Source organism: Borostomias antarcticus (assembly GCF_949987555.1).
Source record: "Borostomias antarcticus genome assembly, chromosome: 15".
NCBI lineage: Eukaryota > Metazoa > Chordata > Actinopteri > Stomiiformes > Stomiidae > Borostomias > Borostomias antarcticus.
In genome coordinates this window covers 10128689-10142863 of record NC_140248.1, presented here as the reverse complement: position 1 = coordinate 10142863, position 14175 = coordinate 10128689, and the positions used below count along the sequence as shown (strand labels likewise).

Here is a 14175-nt window from a genome sequence, read left to right as displayed (position 1 = left end):
GGTTTCGAACCGGGGACCTTTCGCGTGTAAAGCGAACGTGATAACCACTACACTACGGAAACTGTCTGTCGCTCTGTTTGACCATAGCGCATTCTGAGTTATACGGCATCATAATCATAGGCTTTATGTTCTTTGGTCACATATGTCATTAATTGACATGAGTAGCCTTTTGGGCACAAAAATCAATAGTTATAATCGCTGCTAAAGGGACAATGTGTGGGAGGAATGATTAATATAGGCTAGATCATCGATGGAAAAAACGATATACCAATATTAATTTAATGATTAGCATACTATGACAGTTATGATTAAAAAGTCTGTATAGGCTCGGAATAAGTACATATAAATCCCAAAACAGCCCGGTTTTCATTAACCTACATTGATATTTCCATTTGAAAAATAGGTATGATAGGCTATAGTTAGACAAAAGGGAGGACAACCTATTAAAAAAAGGATAAAACGAGAAAAATAAACATTGCTGTGTCTCTCATGCAGAAGACGATCAGACCATGCCATCACACTTTATTTCAAACTCATCTTGAAAGTCCAAATCCAACGCTTTGTTATGCTAATGCCTGACATCACCAGTGAGATCAAAGCGGCGCAGGAGTACTTATAAAGTGAGGCTGTTCCACAGCCGGGAGTCCCACAAATTCTGCAGCGCGCGATAGGCCACTCCAAGCTGAGGAACCTGAGAGAGAGAGAGAGAGAGAGAGAGAGAGAGAGAGAGAGAGAGAGAGAGAGAGAGAGAGAGAGAGAGAGAGAGAGAGAGAGCGAGAGAGAGAGAGCGAGAGCGAGAGAGCCAGAGAGAGAAAGATAACCACTGCTGGGGAGTTAAACGATGCTTACTTCTTACTCGGAGTCACTTTTATTGCGAAGTTGTGGATTTACAAATATCTATGGCGGATATTGAATGAAAAGGATATTTCACGGAATTTAGATCGACTTTGAAACGAACATCACTTGTGAAAAGGTGAGGCGCAAAGATTGGACGATATTATGAAGTGAAGTAGACTTTATGGTTTTATCATAAGGCTATCTTTGAAACCATAGTCTGATAGGGTGTTAAGCGAACATGTAGGCTATGCATGCTATTAAAAGCATATTGATTATTGATAGGTCAATTAAATCAGTTTGCCGTTAAGAACTTTGACTACTGCGTAAAGTAAAACGAGTTCGAAATACGCTAGTCTAATGAGATATTATGCTAGGCTTCTTCGCAACTTGCTGAGTAACCTATATGCCGACAATATAGGCTATTTGTAGTATTTTCTATGAAGCATGATTGGGTCACAATCGAAAACAAGTTTCAGAATGACCGTTCGACCACCAAGATCATCCCAGTCATGTCCAGGAACACGCTGGGCTCATAGGTCATGGCAATAGAATTGATTTTTGTGTGAGATATGTAGGTCTAAAGAAGCGTTCAAATGAAAACAAATGTCTGTTGCTCTAAAGGGAATTCAACTTTTTAATTGTTGATATTTAGAAAAATCATGTTCATAGAGTTTTATGTAGGTCCAGCACTTAAATATCAATATCTTGCGGATAGGAAAACAGTTGTTTTCCTATTCAACTGCACTACGCTCATTTTGATAAGCATATCCACATGGTAGAAATGCTTGAAATATGATAGCATGTGCATTTTCATGGATAGGCTATTGAATATTCGTTTGTCCGTTTCTCCCCACTGTAAATTAAGAAACAGTGAGGGGATTTGTGTTTTAAGTATAGATTTAGAGCTTTCTTCAAAGAGATTCCTTATCATCATACGCACAAATGAAATACCATATCAGAATGTGATCATGCCAGATATACAGCCGTGTCGCTGGAGGGTATATGCTGGTTTGTTATCGTCTTCCACTGATCAGAGATCATCATATTATCTAAAATTCCAGAGATTTTTTCTCCCACAATTTACCAGTGTTCAACAGGAATAAAATCCATACACAACTAAATTGTCCATATTGTAGCCTAGTTGCGCATAGGCCTACACAATGGATGCATCTTGATGGTCTTAAATATTGGAGGAAATCAAGGGCACTGTTGGGAGTCACGGGTTGAGTACCTTATGTGCCATTTTCCTAAATGTGCTCAGGGAGGTTTTTAATGGTTTTCTAGTATAATAATGTGGAATATTCCCAAACGTATTTGATGTGCTTACCTGTCATTGGAATATCGTTGTGTGCATGATTTTGCTTGATGCTGAGTTTTCTTTCATTCTATTTAACAGAGGATAGACTTTGCCATGACAGTTGACTTTTGATTGCACTTCGGAGCCAAGAAGCCAACAGTCACCTGTGTCTCTGCCCTGTCTAAACTGGAACTCAAGCACCATGAAGAGCACGTCTCACACCCTCCCACTGTGTCTACTCACGGTTCTGCTGCTGTCTCAGATCTGCTCTGGCATCAAATGGCTGTAAGGGACACTTTCTTCTTTCTGCAAACTTAGGATGTTTGGCTCTTTACATGTGGCATGAATGTGGGAGGAAATGATTTCGGTGTAATGAATTTTGTCTTACAGAAGATAGCTGGGGTTCTATTCAGGTAATTCCCATGTGTTATTGAATTGAAACCTTATATCTAGAATATGAGGATGATATAAGAGAAGACTGTGTGTTAGGCTATTTTATTCTCACGTTCTCAGATTAGATAAACATGTCAATTTCCCTCTGTAATGTATGTTAGAGAGAGTTAAATCATTATGTTCGGATGAAACACTATAGCAACAGACAGTGAGGGACAGCTTCCAAACCATTTTTGGTAGGCTACTGGTTTAAATACATTGTAACCTGAGGCACCAGTTAGGTTTGGTTCGCATAACCATCTGGGAACTCTCCATTGGAAACGGTTTGGAAAAGGGCAGGTACTTTCAAAAATACAAACACTAGGTGATTGGATAAACCATCTGTCTATCATGTGCATAGATAAGCTGTCGTCACACCTAAACCCATGCAGCGTAGCTGTTTGTATTTCATTACATTACATTACAGTCTTTTAGCAGACGCTTTTATCCAAAGCGACTAACAATAATTGCATTTAACGTAGGAAGAGCCAATGTACTACTACTTGCCAGAACTCACAAGTGCATCCTCATTCCTCACGACGCTGAATGGTGAGATCGTTTTCTGATCTGGCACAAACTGATCTCTATGTAGAGTATCCAGACTGATTTGCGGGAGAAACAGAATGTGAGCTTGTGAGATCAGGATGGTCTCACGAGGCTAAGGCCTACCCATGATTCTGCCATATCCCATAACACCTGAAACGTATATATGACACCGTTTCAGTCAGATTTTTCTGTAACACTTGAGTAAAAGTTCCTCAGAGAGATGGAACATGTGCTAACTCCGAGCGAGGGCACCCTCCAGCCTTGATAATACAAGGCCCGCGATGCAAAACAGATGCGGCCATAAACACCTGCGATCAAGGCGAGCGCTGGGTTACCACGAGCGCAGGGGAGTCACAGCTTATCATTGGGCACGGAGTGACGCCCCCCTCGCTGCTAATGTGAAACAGGCTGGTGCGCAGGAGGAACCTGCTGGTTCTCACGAACTCTCTGAGAGTCTGAGACACGGATGAAACAGAGATCAGAGCCTTCGCCCTGTGGTTTTTCTATCAGCCAGTCCTCTATAAGTGCAAAGATAGTTAGCGCCCATTTTAAATGTCCGCAAACAGACGATTTCCGTCTATCTATATAGGCCTCCTAGTAGAATGAGTGAACCCTTTGACAATGAAGAATGCTGATGGACAGATGGAGTGGTTTGCCAGTTTGATCTGGGGTGCAGGGTTTGTGTAGATTAACAAATAACTGGCATGATTTGGAGACTCACTCATACTGAATACAGAGAATAAAACCACAAATACCAAGCGGTCAGGGGTCTCGTATTTTACTCATGATTTCATTGCTATACTTGTGACTTTCTGGCTTCTGGAACTCTCTTCCATTCTACACCATCAACTTCCAGGTGGTGTAAATGCCAAAATGTTCCCTGTTTTTTGTTTGTTTGTTTCATTTGTGTAGTTTAATGTATCAGTCTGTAAGCTATATATCATGTTTAACTCCGGTCTTTCAGTCTTTCTTTCATGTAAAACCTTTTGGTTGAAGTCATTTTGATCATCCTATAAGCATCGTCTGTACATGTATTGATATTGTCTATGTTTCCGTTGAAGGGCCCTATCTCACACGCCCGGGTCTTTACACATCAACCAAACCCAGCACTGCAAGCTGCTCCCCGGGCTGGTGTCCTCCCAGGCCCAGCTCTGCCGCAGCAACCTGGAGCTGATGCACACCATCATCCAGGCGGCACGCGAGGTCAAGAAGACCTGCCAGAAGACCTTCGCTGACATGCGCTGGAACTGCTCCTCCATAGAGATCCCCAGCGATGCCTCGAGGTATCGGCCGGACCTAGACAGAGGTACTAGCCCAGAAACAAGTTCACTGAGTTGAATTGAGTCTAAATAACAGCACAGAAGTGACCCGGTGACCTTGTTGAGCCGCGAAGGACCACTCAAAGTGTGTCATTGACAAGTGAAAGAGTGGAATCCTTAATAGTCATCACTGGTGGTCCTGTTCAGTGGGCTAGGGAGAATGCGCCAACCAAAAGGCAACCATTCTTCTTTGTGCCCCCCTTCAAAGAAAGAAAATGTCCTCTATCACCCAAACCACCCACCTCCCAAATATCTGTGCTACAATGTCCTTCTCAGTTCCAGTATTTGATGTAGTGCTCTTCCTGGCCTGACAGTGCCTGAGCTGGGGGTTTTGTAGCCCATCACAATAGATTCCATTCATATGAGAGAGATATAGTTGAAAATGAGAAGGGATCAAGGAGAATCTTTTTTTTTAGAATCCTTTCCTTGTCTGGTTCAAGTTTCTGTTATATCGATAGGACCTGTCTAGCATCTGTTTTTTATATTTCCAACCGACCAACTCATACGTTTAGAAGGGAAAAAGAGAGGACCTTTGATAATACTTACAGTTGAGCATGTTCCCTGTAGGACAAATCGTGAGTAATGTATGCCACAGTCTGATTAATTATCAATTTCATTATTCCCAAACATCCTTCTGTGATTTGACTTGACGGCATATCCTTCCATGTTCTCCAGACATGTTTTTTCATACTTTGATGAGTTTGATTTCCATTGCAAAAGAGGACTTTGGCCAGAGAGAGCCTATGCCAGGGGGGTTTAATTGAATTTGGGAGATATAAACCTCACCACAACAAAGACCTGGCTCTCAATCAAACATTTGAGGAGAGAGCTACATGATGTGGCTCAGAAGGAGATAGAGCCCATCTGCCCAGAGTTAGACGAGTCTAAGGGAGTAGAGAAACCCCTGCCTCAGACAACAGCAAGTGGTCTTCGTCATCATACAAGGGTATCTTTGATGTAGCCTGTGCTTGGTCTTGGCATGGTTCTCATTTTGCCACTTTTACCCAGTCTTGATTTTATTGTGTGTTCCATGTATGTACACATTTCACCATCCATTGCTGTATTATGTGGGAGGACTTTATGTTATAATAACGTTATAACGTTATTTAGTTCAGGTATGGGGGTGTGGATGGGAGAGGGTAAGCGAGCTGTCTGTATCCATGTATCTGTTGTGTTTGCAATGTAATGATATTTTGTCTGTATGTCTTTGTAATTTTGTATTTGTGTTCAGTTCATAGGACCCCCTTGAAAATGAGATGGTGCATCTCAAGGGGCTATCCTTTCAATAAATGTAAAAAATTCAAAAATGTTGAATGCTGTGGTCACACTGTAGCGCTTTTTGTTCGCCCTGTGCGCCTCAAGCTGAAAGTGATTAAACTTTTGGCTAGGGCTTATGGCAACAGAAACGTGCGTCTGCCTGAGTGCTACAGTGTGACCGCGGCCTAATTTTCAGCTTTGGAGATTTACAAAACACAAGACGGTTAGTGAATGTATGAACATTTTTCCCCGCCAAATGTCTGCATCCTCAACAAGGACTCGTTTCTTTCTCTAATCCCCTCCCTCCCCTCCAGGTACGAGGGAGTCTGCGTTCGTCTACGCCCTGTCGGCGGCCGCCATCAGCCACACCATCGCCAGGGCGTGCACGTCGGGGGACCTTCGCCTGTGCTCGTGCGGCCCTATCCCCGGGGAGATCCCCGAGCCCGGCTACCGCTGGGGTGGCTGCGCGGACAACCTGCACTATGGCCTGGTCATGGGCTCCAAGTTCTCAGACGCCCCCATGAAGATGAAGAGGGCCGGCTCGCACGCCAACAAGCTGATGCACCTGCACAACAGCGAAGTGGGGAGACAGGTAGGCTAGTCAATGCCTAGTAGGTCATTTAGTAACCCATCGGAGCCGTTCAGATTTTTTGCATCAACACAAACGCACGCACCTAACACGCACCCACGCGTACACACACACACACACACACACACACACACACACACACACACACACACACACACAGCACCTCTCTTCTGACCACCACATCTGCCCCTCCTCCACACAGGCTCTGAGAGACGCTCTGGTGATGAAGTGTAAGTGCCACGGCGTGTCGGGATCCTGCTCCATACGGACGTGCTGGAGAGGCCTGCAGGACCTGAGAGACATCGCCATGGACCTGAAGACCAAGTACCTGTCGGCCACCAAAGTGGTGCACCGGCCCATGGGCACGCGCAAGCAGCTAGTCCCCAAGGACATCGACATCAGGCCCGTGAGGGAGAACGAGCTGGTCTACCTGCAGAGCTCCCCAGACTTCTGCACCATGAACGCCAAACTGGGCTCCATCGGCACCCAGGACAGGTGGGACTAATTGTTGTACGTGTGTGTGTGTGTGTGTGTGTGTGTGTGTGTGTGTGTGTGTGTGTGTGTGTGTGTGTGTGGGTGTGTGTGGGTGTGAAAGAGAGAGAGAGTGTGTGTGTGTGTGTTTGAGAAAGAAAGAGAGAGAGACACATGCAAACATGGACGTGTTTATGCACGCGTGTTCACTATCATCCATGTGAATTGAGGGGCGCGCCCGTGAAACCTTTCCCTGTTTGAGGTCATCCATTCCATATCAGCACCTCGCAGTGGTGCCTAGTCCCCTAGCTGACAGAGTTAGGAAATGACCTGTGCTGTTTGTTTGTCCAAGTAGGCTCATTTAGGATGTTGACTTAATGAGCTGCGGGCCTTCCTGGTGGCACCACTCTGCTAGCAGGACTGCTGATAGCGTCTGTGGCCCCTGAGATTGGGTCTGTCTGTTGCCTGTCTGAGCACGTGTCACTGACAAGGCCTTTGTGACTGGGGCCCTGGTGCTGCTATCAGAGAGAGTGAGTAATGCAGTTATTCTTAGGTCTGAGTGCACTCAGCTGATATCAATTTAAGAGCACAACACCAAGGGGAAATAAGTAATGCCCCCCCCCCCCCCCCCAAAAAAAAATGACAAAGAAAAAAGATAAAGGACGACTCCAAGACTATATTCATTATTCATTCGAAGGGTTTTAGTAGTGAAGGGGTTTAGTGTTTTAGTGATTTATATGTTTATGTTTTATATGTATGTGATTTATTGGTTTGAGCACTACGAGAATACAGTGGGCCAGTTAAAGGTGTCTTTGTTTGAGCTAAGTGCCAGATGCTAAGTGCCAGATGGAGTGAAGTGTGGCCAGCTAGATCTTATAAATATGCTACAAATGTGCACTGCCATCTTACCAGTCTGTTGAATTCTGTGAATATCCTGGAAGAGGAGGACTTCAGAAACCTGTGGTGCCTGGATCTCAGAAGTGCTTAGTGTTAAGAAACAGTTGTTGGTCTACAACTACTACTAGCAGGCTTTTCAGTCCGCAACCCCCAAAATAACAGTGCCAGAGACTCGCAAACCCCACTACACCGAAGGTGGTTGAAGCATGCACATGTTCGCATGCACACACACTAATATAAATAACAACAACAAAAGAACACAATCTAGTGTACTATTTTACAATAGCAGCTATTGTATTATTATACATTTAAATAAAAATGTTACCTTTCGTAACAATTATGGTTAATAGGCTATTTGAATTGTTTTTATGAGGGAGACAGGTAGGCTAGTCAATGCCTTTTTATGATCTCGCCCATGGGGTCCCGACCCCCACTTTGGAAACCACTGGTCTACAGTATGAGTAGTGAGTAGAGTTTGAGAAATAAAGCTGTATTGTGTAGCTGTGTTTTGAAAGTATTATTTATTATAAATAAGAGTATAATGTAAATAAAAGCTTATTACAATTACAATTATGCAGGAAATTCTGAATCATACAACTTTGGGCTCCTTTCACATGTTCACTGTTGAAAGGGAAGAGAGAGGCATTTACAGTCACTCCACTAGGAGGCCTGTTGCCCTGCAGGTGACCTGGAGGCGGCCAGTCTAAATGCCTAACGTGGTCGTGTACCCCAGGCACTCAGCTGAGCAGATAACCTGAAGACATGCTCCGTGTCAGGTGCACTCACCGGGCCCCATGCATCCCCTGTTCCCGGCCTGATAGCGGCCGCTCACACAAGCTACGCCGCGTATATTTAGTGCTTTACGCCATGTCACAAGGCACCGTAATCGTCGGTGGCCGTCGGCGAGAGGAAGTGTGACACTGACGTGCTATGTTGTGTTTCCACGAGGGGGTCTGGAGGATGTTCAGCCGCCCGCGTCCCACACCTCCCGTCCTGGTCATGAGGTCCCCGCATCCTCCGCCGCTCTCCCACGGCCCCCCGCGGAGTCTGGGACGGACGGACCCCACTGTTCAGCGGGGCCCACTTCAGGATGGTGTTATCTGGCTTTACCCTTGAAGTGACTTCTAATCTCTCCACTCCTCGCCATGGATAACTTTGACCTCACTGATAATACCTGAAGTGGAGTAGCGACAACATGTCCTCGTCGGCTACGAACAGACATGCGAAATGCCTGAGTTGTTAAAAGATGTCCCCTTATCACCCTAGTGATGTTCACATGTGTCGTGGCGCTTTGTAGTGATGTTCTGGGTTAGAGGTGGCAGTCGAGAATACATCACCACAACATGTTCAGTCCAAATGGCATCCCCGAAGCAGAGCGCTGATGTGTATCTCTGAAGATCTTGTGAGTGAGGCCACCATTGGCGGCTGTCTCACTTCGAGCTAACATAATTAGATAAGTGGCTGTTCTTTTCTCAGCAGCTGTGATGGAGAGCAATGCCCGAGCCGACAGACAGCCCTGTCCCCTGTGATACATTTATAGCACCAGGAGTGATATAGGGCAGTGTCCTCCTGGCAAAACAGTATCTGGTCCCCACAATTATTGTTGATTGGCCAGTCCCATAGGCCACTGTTGTAAGGAATCTGTCCTACTTCCCCTCCCAGAAACTCTCACACTCTTCCTCCCCCTTCTCTTCCACCCCTCCACTCCTCCTCCCCCTTCTCTTCCACCCCTCCACTCCTCCTCTCCCTTCTCTTACACCCCTCCACTCCTCCTCCCCCTTCTCTTACACTCCTCCTCCCCCTTCTCTTACACCCCTCTACTCCTCCTCCCCCTTCTCTTCCACCCCTCCACTCCTCCTCCCCCTTCTCTTACACCCCTCTACTCCTCCTCCCCCTTCTCTTCCACCCCTCCACTCCTCCTCCCCCTTCTCTTCCACCCATCCACTCCTCCTCCCCCTTCTCTTCCACCCCTCCACTCCTCCTCCCCCTTCTCTTCCACCCCTCCACTCCTCCTCCCCCTTCTCTTCCACCCCTCCACTCCTCCTCTCCCTTCTCTTCCACCCCTCCACTCCTCCTCCCCCTTCTCTTCCACCCCTCCACTCCTCCTCCCCCTTCTCTTCCACCCCTCCACTCCTCCTCCCCCTTCTCTTCCACCCCTCCACTCCTCCTCCCCCTTCTCTTCCACCCCTCCACTCCTCCTCTCCCTTCTCTTCCACCGCTCCACTCCTCCTCCCCCTTCTCTTCCACCCCTCCACTCCTCCTCCCCCTTCTCTTCCACCCCTCCACTCCTCCTCTCCCTTCTCTTCCACCCCTCCACTCCTCCTCCCCCTTCTCTTCCACTCCTCCACTCCTCCTCCCCCTTCTCTTCCACCCCTCCACTCCTCCTCTCCCTTCTCTTCCACCCCTCCACTCCTCCTCTCCAGCAGCCATCGGTCCTCTGTCTCAGCACTCTGAACATTAACACTCCTGTATTATAAAACAATGCAATTATGTGGGGGGAGGCGGGTTTAATAGAGGGAGGTCCTGCTGTGTATTCACTGTGATTTATGATGGGGCTATTCTCTGCTCACTTAGGATGCCCCGGGCTGCAGAAATGAAAGGCTCCCAAGCATTCGTTAGCCCTTTAAGACAGACACAACACAAGGGGAAAATGTCAAAAGAACAAAGCATTTGTCAAGCTCGGTTTTAAGGGCCAATTGTGGGACTTTTCATTTGTGCGCATTGGTCAATGTGGCACAGAGAGAGAATGTGTGCTAAACTTAATTGTTTGTGGGTGGAAACCATTTACGGAAACTGTGCGGGAATTCATGGGAATAGGCCCTGATTGCTTTCACTCTTGAGTGGTGGCAGTTGGTATAAGTATGAGTAACTTACAATATCTAACCCAGGTCTCTCCCTCCCTCTCCTTCGCTCTCTCTCTCTCTCTCTCTCTCTCTCTCTCTCTCTCTCTCTCCCCCCCTCCTTCTCTATGCGTTCCAGGCAGTGCAACAAGACGTCGCTGGGCAGCGACAGCTGTGACCTGATGTGCTGCGGCCGTGGCTACAACCCCTACACAGAGAAGCTGGTGGAGCGCTGCCACTGCAAGTACCACTGGTGCTGCTACGTCACCTGCAAGAAGTGTGAGAGGATTGTGGAGAGATACGTCTGTAAATGAGTCCCCCTCCACCTCCACACACACACACACACCCTTCCACCCAACCCAGTGTCTATTGGGGAAGGGCGGCACAGATAACCAAAGCACTACGTTACCCAGAAGGCTTACTTTTGTCTTAAGCTTCAGCATGTATATTTTGACAAGAAACGTTTTATTTTTGTTTTAATAATATTTTTTGATGAAACGCCTGCCTGAAAGTTGGACTTTTTTTTTTTTTTATCTCAAAATGTTCATTTTCACGAACGTGGGCTCCAGGTGTTGTGACAATGCCTATCGGTTTACGTGAAGACCACCGTCCTCCAGAGTTTTCCTCTACTTTCCTACATATGCATACACTCGCCCTACTCGGATATCAAAAGTCTATTTTCTTATACCTTTATTAAAAAAGAGATTTTGTTTTTGAGGAGGGACTGTAGTCTGCTTTTGGGGGTGTATCTCAAATCCTACTCTGATGTAGACTTTCGCCGTACTTCAGAACCAGTCCACGGAATTCAGAGGGTTCTGAAGGATCTGGGGGGTTCATTCTAACGGTACTCTGAGAGAGATGGACAGAGAGGAAAGAGGAGCACACAAAGGGAACTTCAAGTACTTCCAGTTGTGGAACTTTCTAGTGATTTGTGTTTGACTCTGGACACTTGAGCACTGGCACTCGACTGTGTAGATGCCTGCACCTCTGTGCATCTGCAGAAAAGGACGAAGAACTCGTAGTGTTTGAAGCAGTGCATTACCTCCATATCATCTCACACACACACACATGCACACACACAACAACAACAACAACACACACACACACTCACACACACACACACACACACACACACACACACACACACACACACACACACACACACACACACACACTTTGTCCAAAGCTTAACATACTAAAGAGTATGTGAACTGAACACATGGGTCTCCTTTAATACTGTTTTATAAACCACTTCTGTGTGGATGTACATACTGTCTTTTTGTATGCTGAATTAAAGAAAGAAATATTTATAAACTAATTAAAGAATCTTTACAAAGCTCTTTAGATGGAATTGAAATGTCTTTCCTTTTCTCCAAGACAACTGCTTCAACATCATAATGAATCATAGTTGGTGATTTTGAAGAAAATTGGCAAGAAAGGTCCCATTACCTCACTGGCCAATTGCTGTTGGAATAGACTGTGCTGCTATTCTCAGCTCTACTGTAATTGATTACACCAAGTGTTAAGAAAATAACAATTTAGCACAGTTCTGACAGTGATTTAAATGGACACATTACTAATTCACTGTAATTTAAAATGTGAGGGCCAATTGGGATCAACCTCTGAATCATTAAAAGCCTGGGAAAGGGTTTGTTTGGGCATTACCTCTTTACAAAGGCCATTGTGGCTGCCTTTTGTTGCATATATCATTGGCTTAACACTCAAACACTCTTTGGAGAGATCTCAGAATGGCCACAGATCCAATTTAAAGAAAATAAATCACATTTATTTCAATACGAAGGGTGAGATTGTTAATCAAGGAGACAGGTTTGGCACTCTGCAGAGCAGGGCTATTGCCCTCTCGCCAGTCTTGTGTTGAATAAAATGGTTCTCTTGATTTTAAACAGAAATACAGACAGAAATAGCTTGAGAGGAGGTTGTAAGTTAAGCTTCTTGGCCTGTATGCAAGCTCTTACACTTTGAAGCTCCAACCTACACGAGACATACTCTGTTGACTTAGTCTGTGGGTGCACACTTACTGCCAAGATAACAGCAACACTGAAGGACTGTAGGGGAGGTACAGTATATTTAATGGAATGCAATCAAATTGTTATATTGGATTTTTACAGAGGCATTTTATGAGCTTGTTTTTCTTTTATTACATCTGTCAATTAATCCTAACAAATTGGTTGAGAATTGTCTTGAGTTTTATTGACTTTCTACTTCAGGGGTTGTAATGGTGAAAATAATTTGCTGTGGTGCAAATTCCACATTCAATATTATAGTGAAGGCAAACCAGTCTCACTCATACATATCCCTTTACACGCTGTGATACCACATGAATCCAGTGAAAATACAGGTTATTCGTGCGTGTAGTGCGACTGAACAATGAACACTATGTTGGACCTTCAAAGGCTGTTCTGTGAACCTATCTATCAGCCCTCCAAACACAGAGCCAGCAAGTGAGGATAGACACAGTCAGTCTGTCGTGGGGATGTGGCTATGTGTGTGTGTGTGTGTGTGTGTGTGTGTGTGCGTGTGTGTGTGTGTGTGTGTGCGTGCGTGTGTGTGTGTGTGTGTGTGTGTGCGTGTGTGTGTGTGTGTGTGTGTGTGTGTGTGCGTGCGTGTGTGTGTGTGTGTGTGTGCGTCTGTGTGTGTGTGTGTGTGTGTGTGTGTGTGTGTCTGTGTGTGTGTGTGTGTGTGTGTGTGTGTGTGTGTGGTGCAGGCCAGGGAAGCCTGTGGTAAAGAGTAGAGAGCAGCACTATGTGCAGGTGAGTGGGGTCTCTCTCCACACAGCCCAGCCTGCCGACAGCCTCAAGGACCCTTCAGTCATTGGCATCCCCCCGGCTGGCAGCTGGGTGGAGAGAGGAGGAGAGTATGTGACTGTGTGTGTGTGTGTGTGTGTGTGTGTGTGTGTGTGTGTGTGTGTGTGTGTGTGTGTGTGTGTGTGTGTACCACTGCCACCACTTGGACACAAGTGAACCTAACCTGTTGAGTGAGGAGTCCCAAGCTGCTCTCTATGTTGCTGACCACTGACAGGACAGAGGTTATAAACCCTGGTTCTGAGAACTGGGGCTGTTGAGGAGCTTATGAGGCCACTAATGGCTCAGGGCTGTGTGGTGCTGGGAGGTGTGTGCTGTAAGGCTGCTCTCTGAGTTCTTGGCAAAATACAAAGTAAATGTTACATTAAGCAATGGCTCCATTTAACATTCTCACCATAAAAAATAAAATAAGTCGAGTAAAACGTTAAAATATGAAGATTTCAAATTTCAAATAAATTAAATCCCTCTACAAATGTGAAGACCCTCAAGGTTCCACTCAGTGTGAAATGTGATGAGAGTATGTGAACAGGAGAGTCAAGGTCTTGCCTGAACTCTTGACCCTTCACATAATGGTTAAAGCTTTGGCTTCACAGTTTTAGAAGGCTTCACATTTTCTGTCACATTACTTTCATGTAATGTGAAATTCAACCTCTCCTCATACAATTTGTCATTCCTGATTTGGTGTCAAACATTTTGCTTTTTGTAGTTATAGTTTCAACAATGTAATAGGCATTCAAAACATTGAAAAAGTAAAGAAAATAAACAAATAAGAAATAAGAAAATAAAACGTTTGAAAACACCTTGTCCTGGGAATAACAAGTGAACTCCATCCATTCCACATTTCACTGACCTCATTATGACCTCTGAA

General features: G+C 45.4%; 1 protein-coding gene across 1 annotated transcript; it reads left to right on the top strand.

Annotated features, from left to right (window-relative positions):
• The first annotated feature begins 675 nt into the window (after positions 1 to 675).
• On the top strand, positions 676 to 11729 carry wnt11 (wingless-type MMTV integration site family, member 11). The gene is made up of 6 exons (XM_084449541.1): positions 676 to 973; positions 2234 to 2419; positions 4174 to 4418; positions 6003 to 6280; positions 6480 to 6772; positions 10625 to 11729. Exons 2-6 carry the CDS (start codon positions 2337 to 2339, stop codon positions 10797 to 10799), a joined length of 1074 nt encoding a protein of 357 aa, XP_084305667.1. The 5' UTR covers positions 676 to 973; positions 2234 to 2336; the 3' UTR covers positions 10800 to 11729.
• Positions 11730 to 14175: the final 2446 nt, after the last annotated feature.

Coding starts and splice junctions, on each gene's coding strand:
- wnt11 (XM_084449541.1), top strand. CDS start 2,337: ATGAAGAGCACGTCTCACACCCTCCCACTGTGTCTACTCACGGTTCTG. Junction 2,420..4,173: donor TGCTCTGGCATCAAATGGCT/GTAAGGGACACT, acceptor TTTCCGTTGAAG/GGCCCTATCTCACACGCCCG. Junction 4,419..6,002: donor TCGGCCGGACCTAGACAGAG/GTACTAGCCCAG, acceptor CCTCCCCTCCAG/GTACGAGGGAGTCTGCGTTC.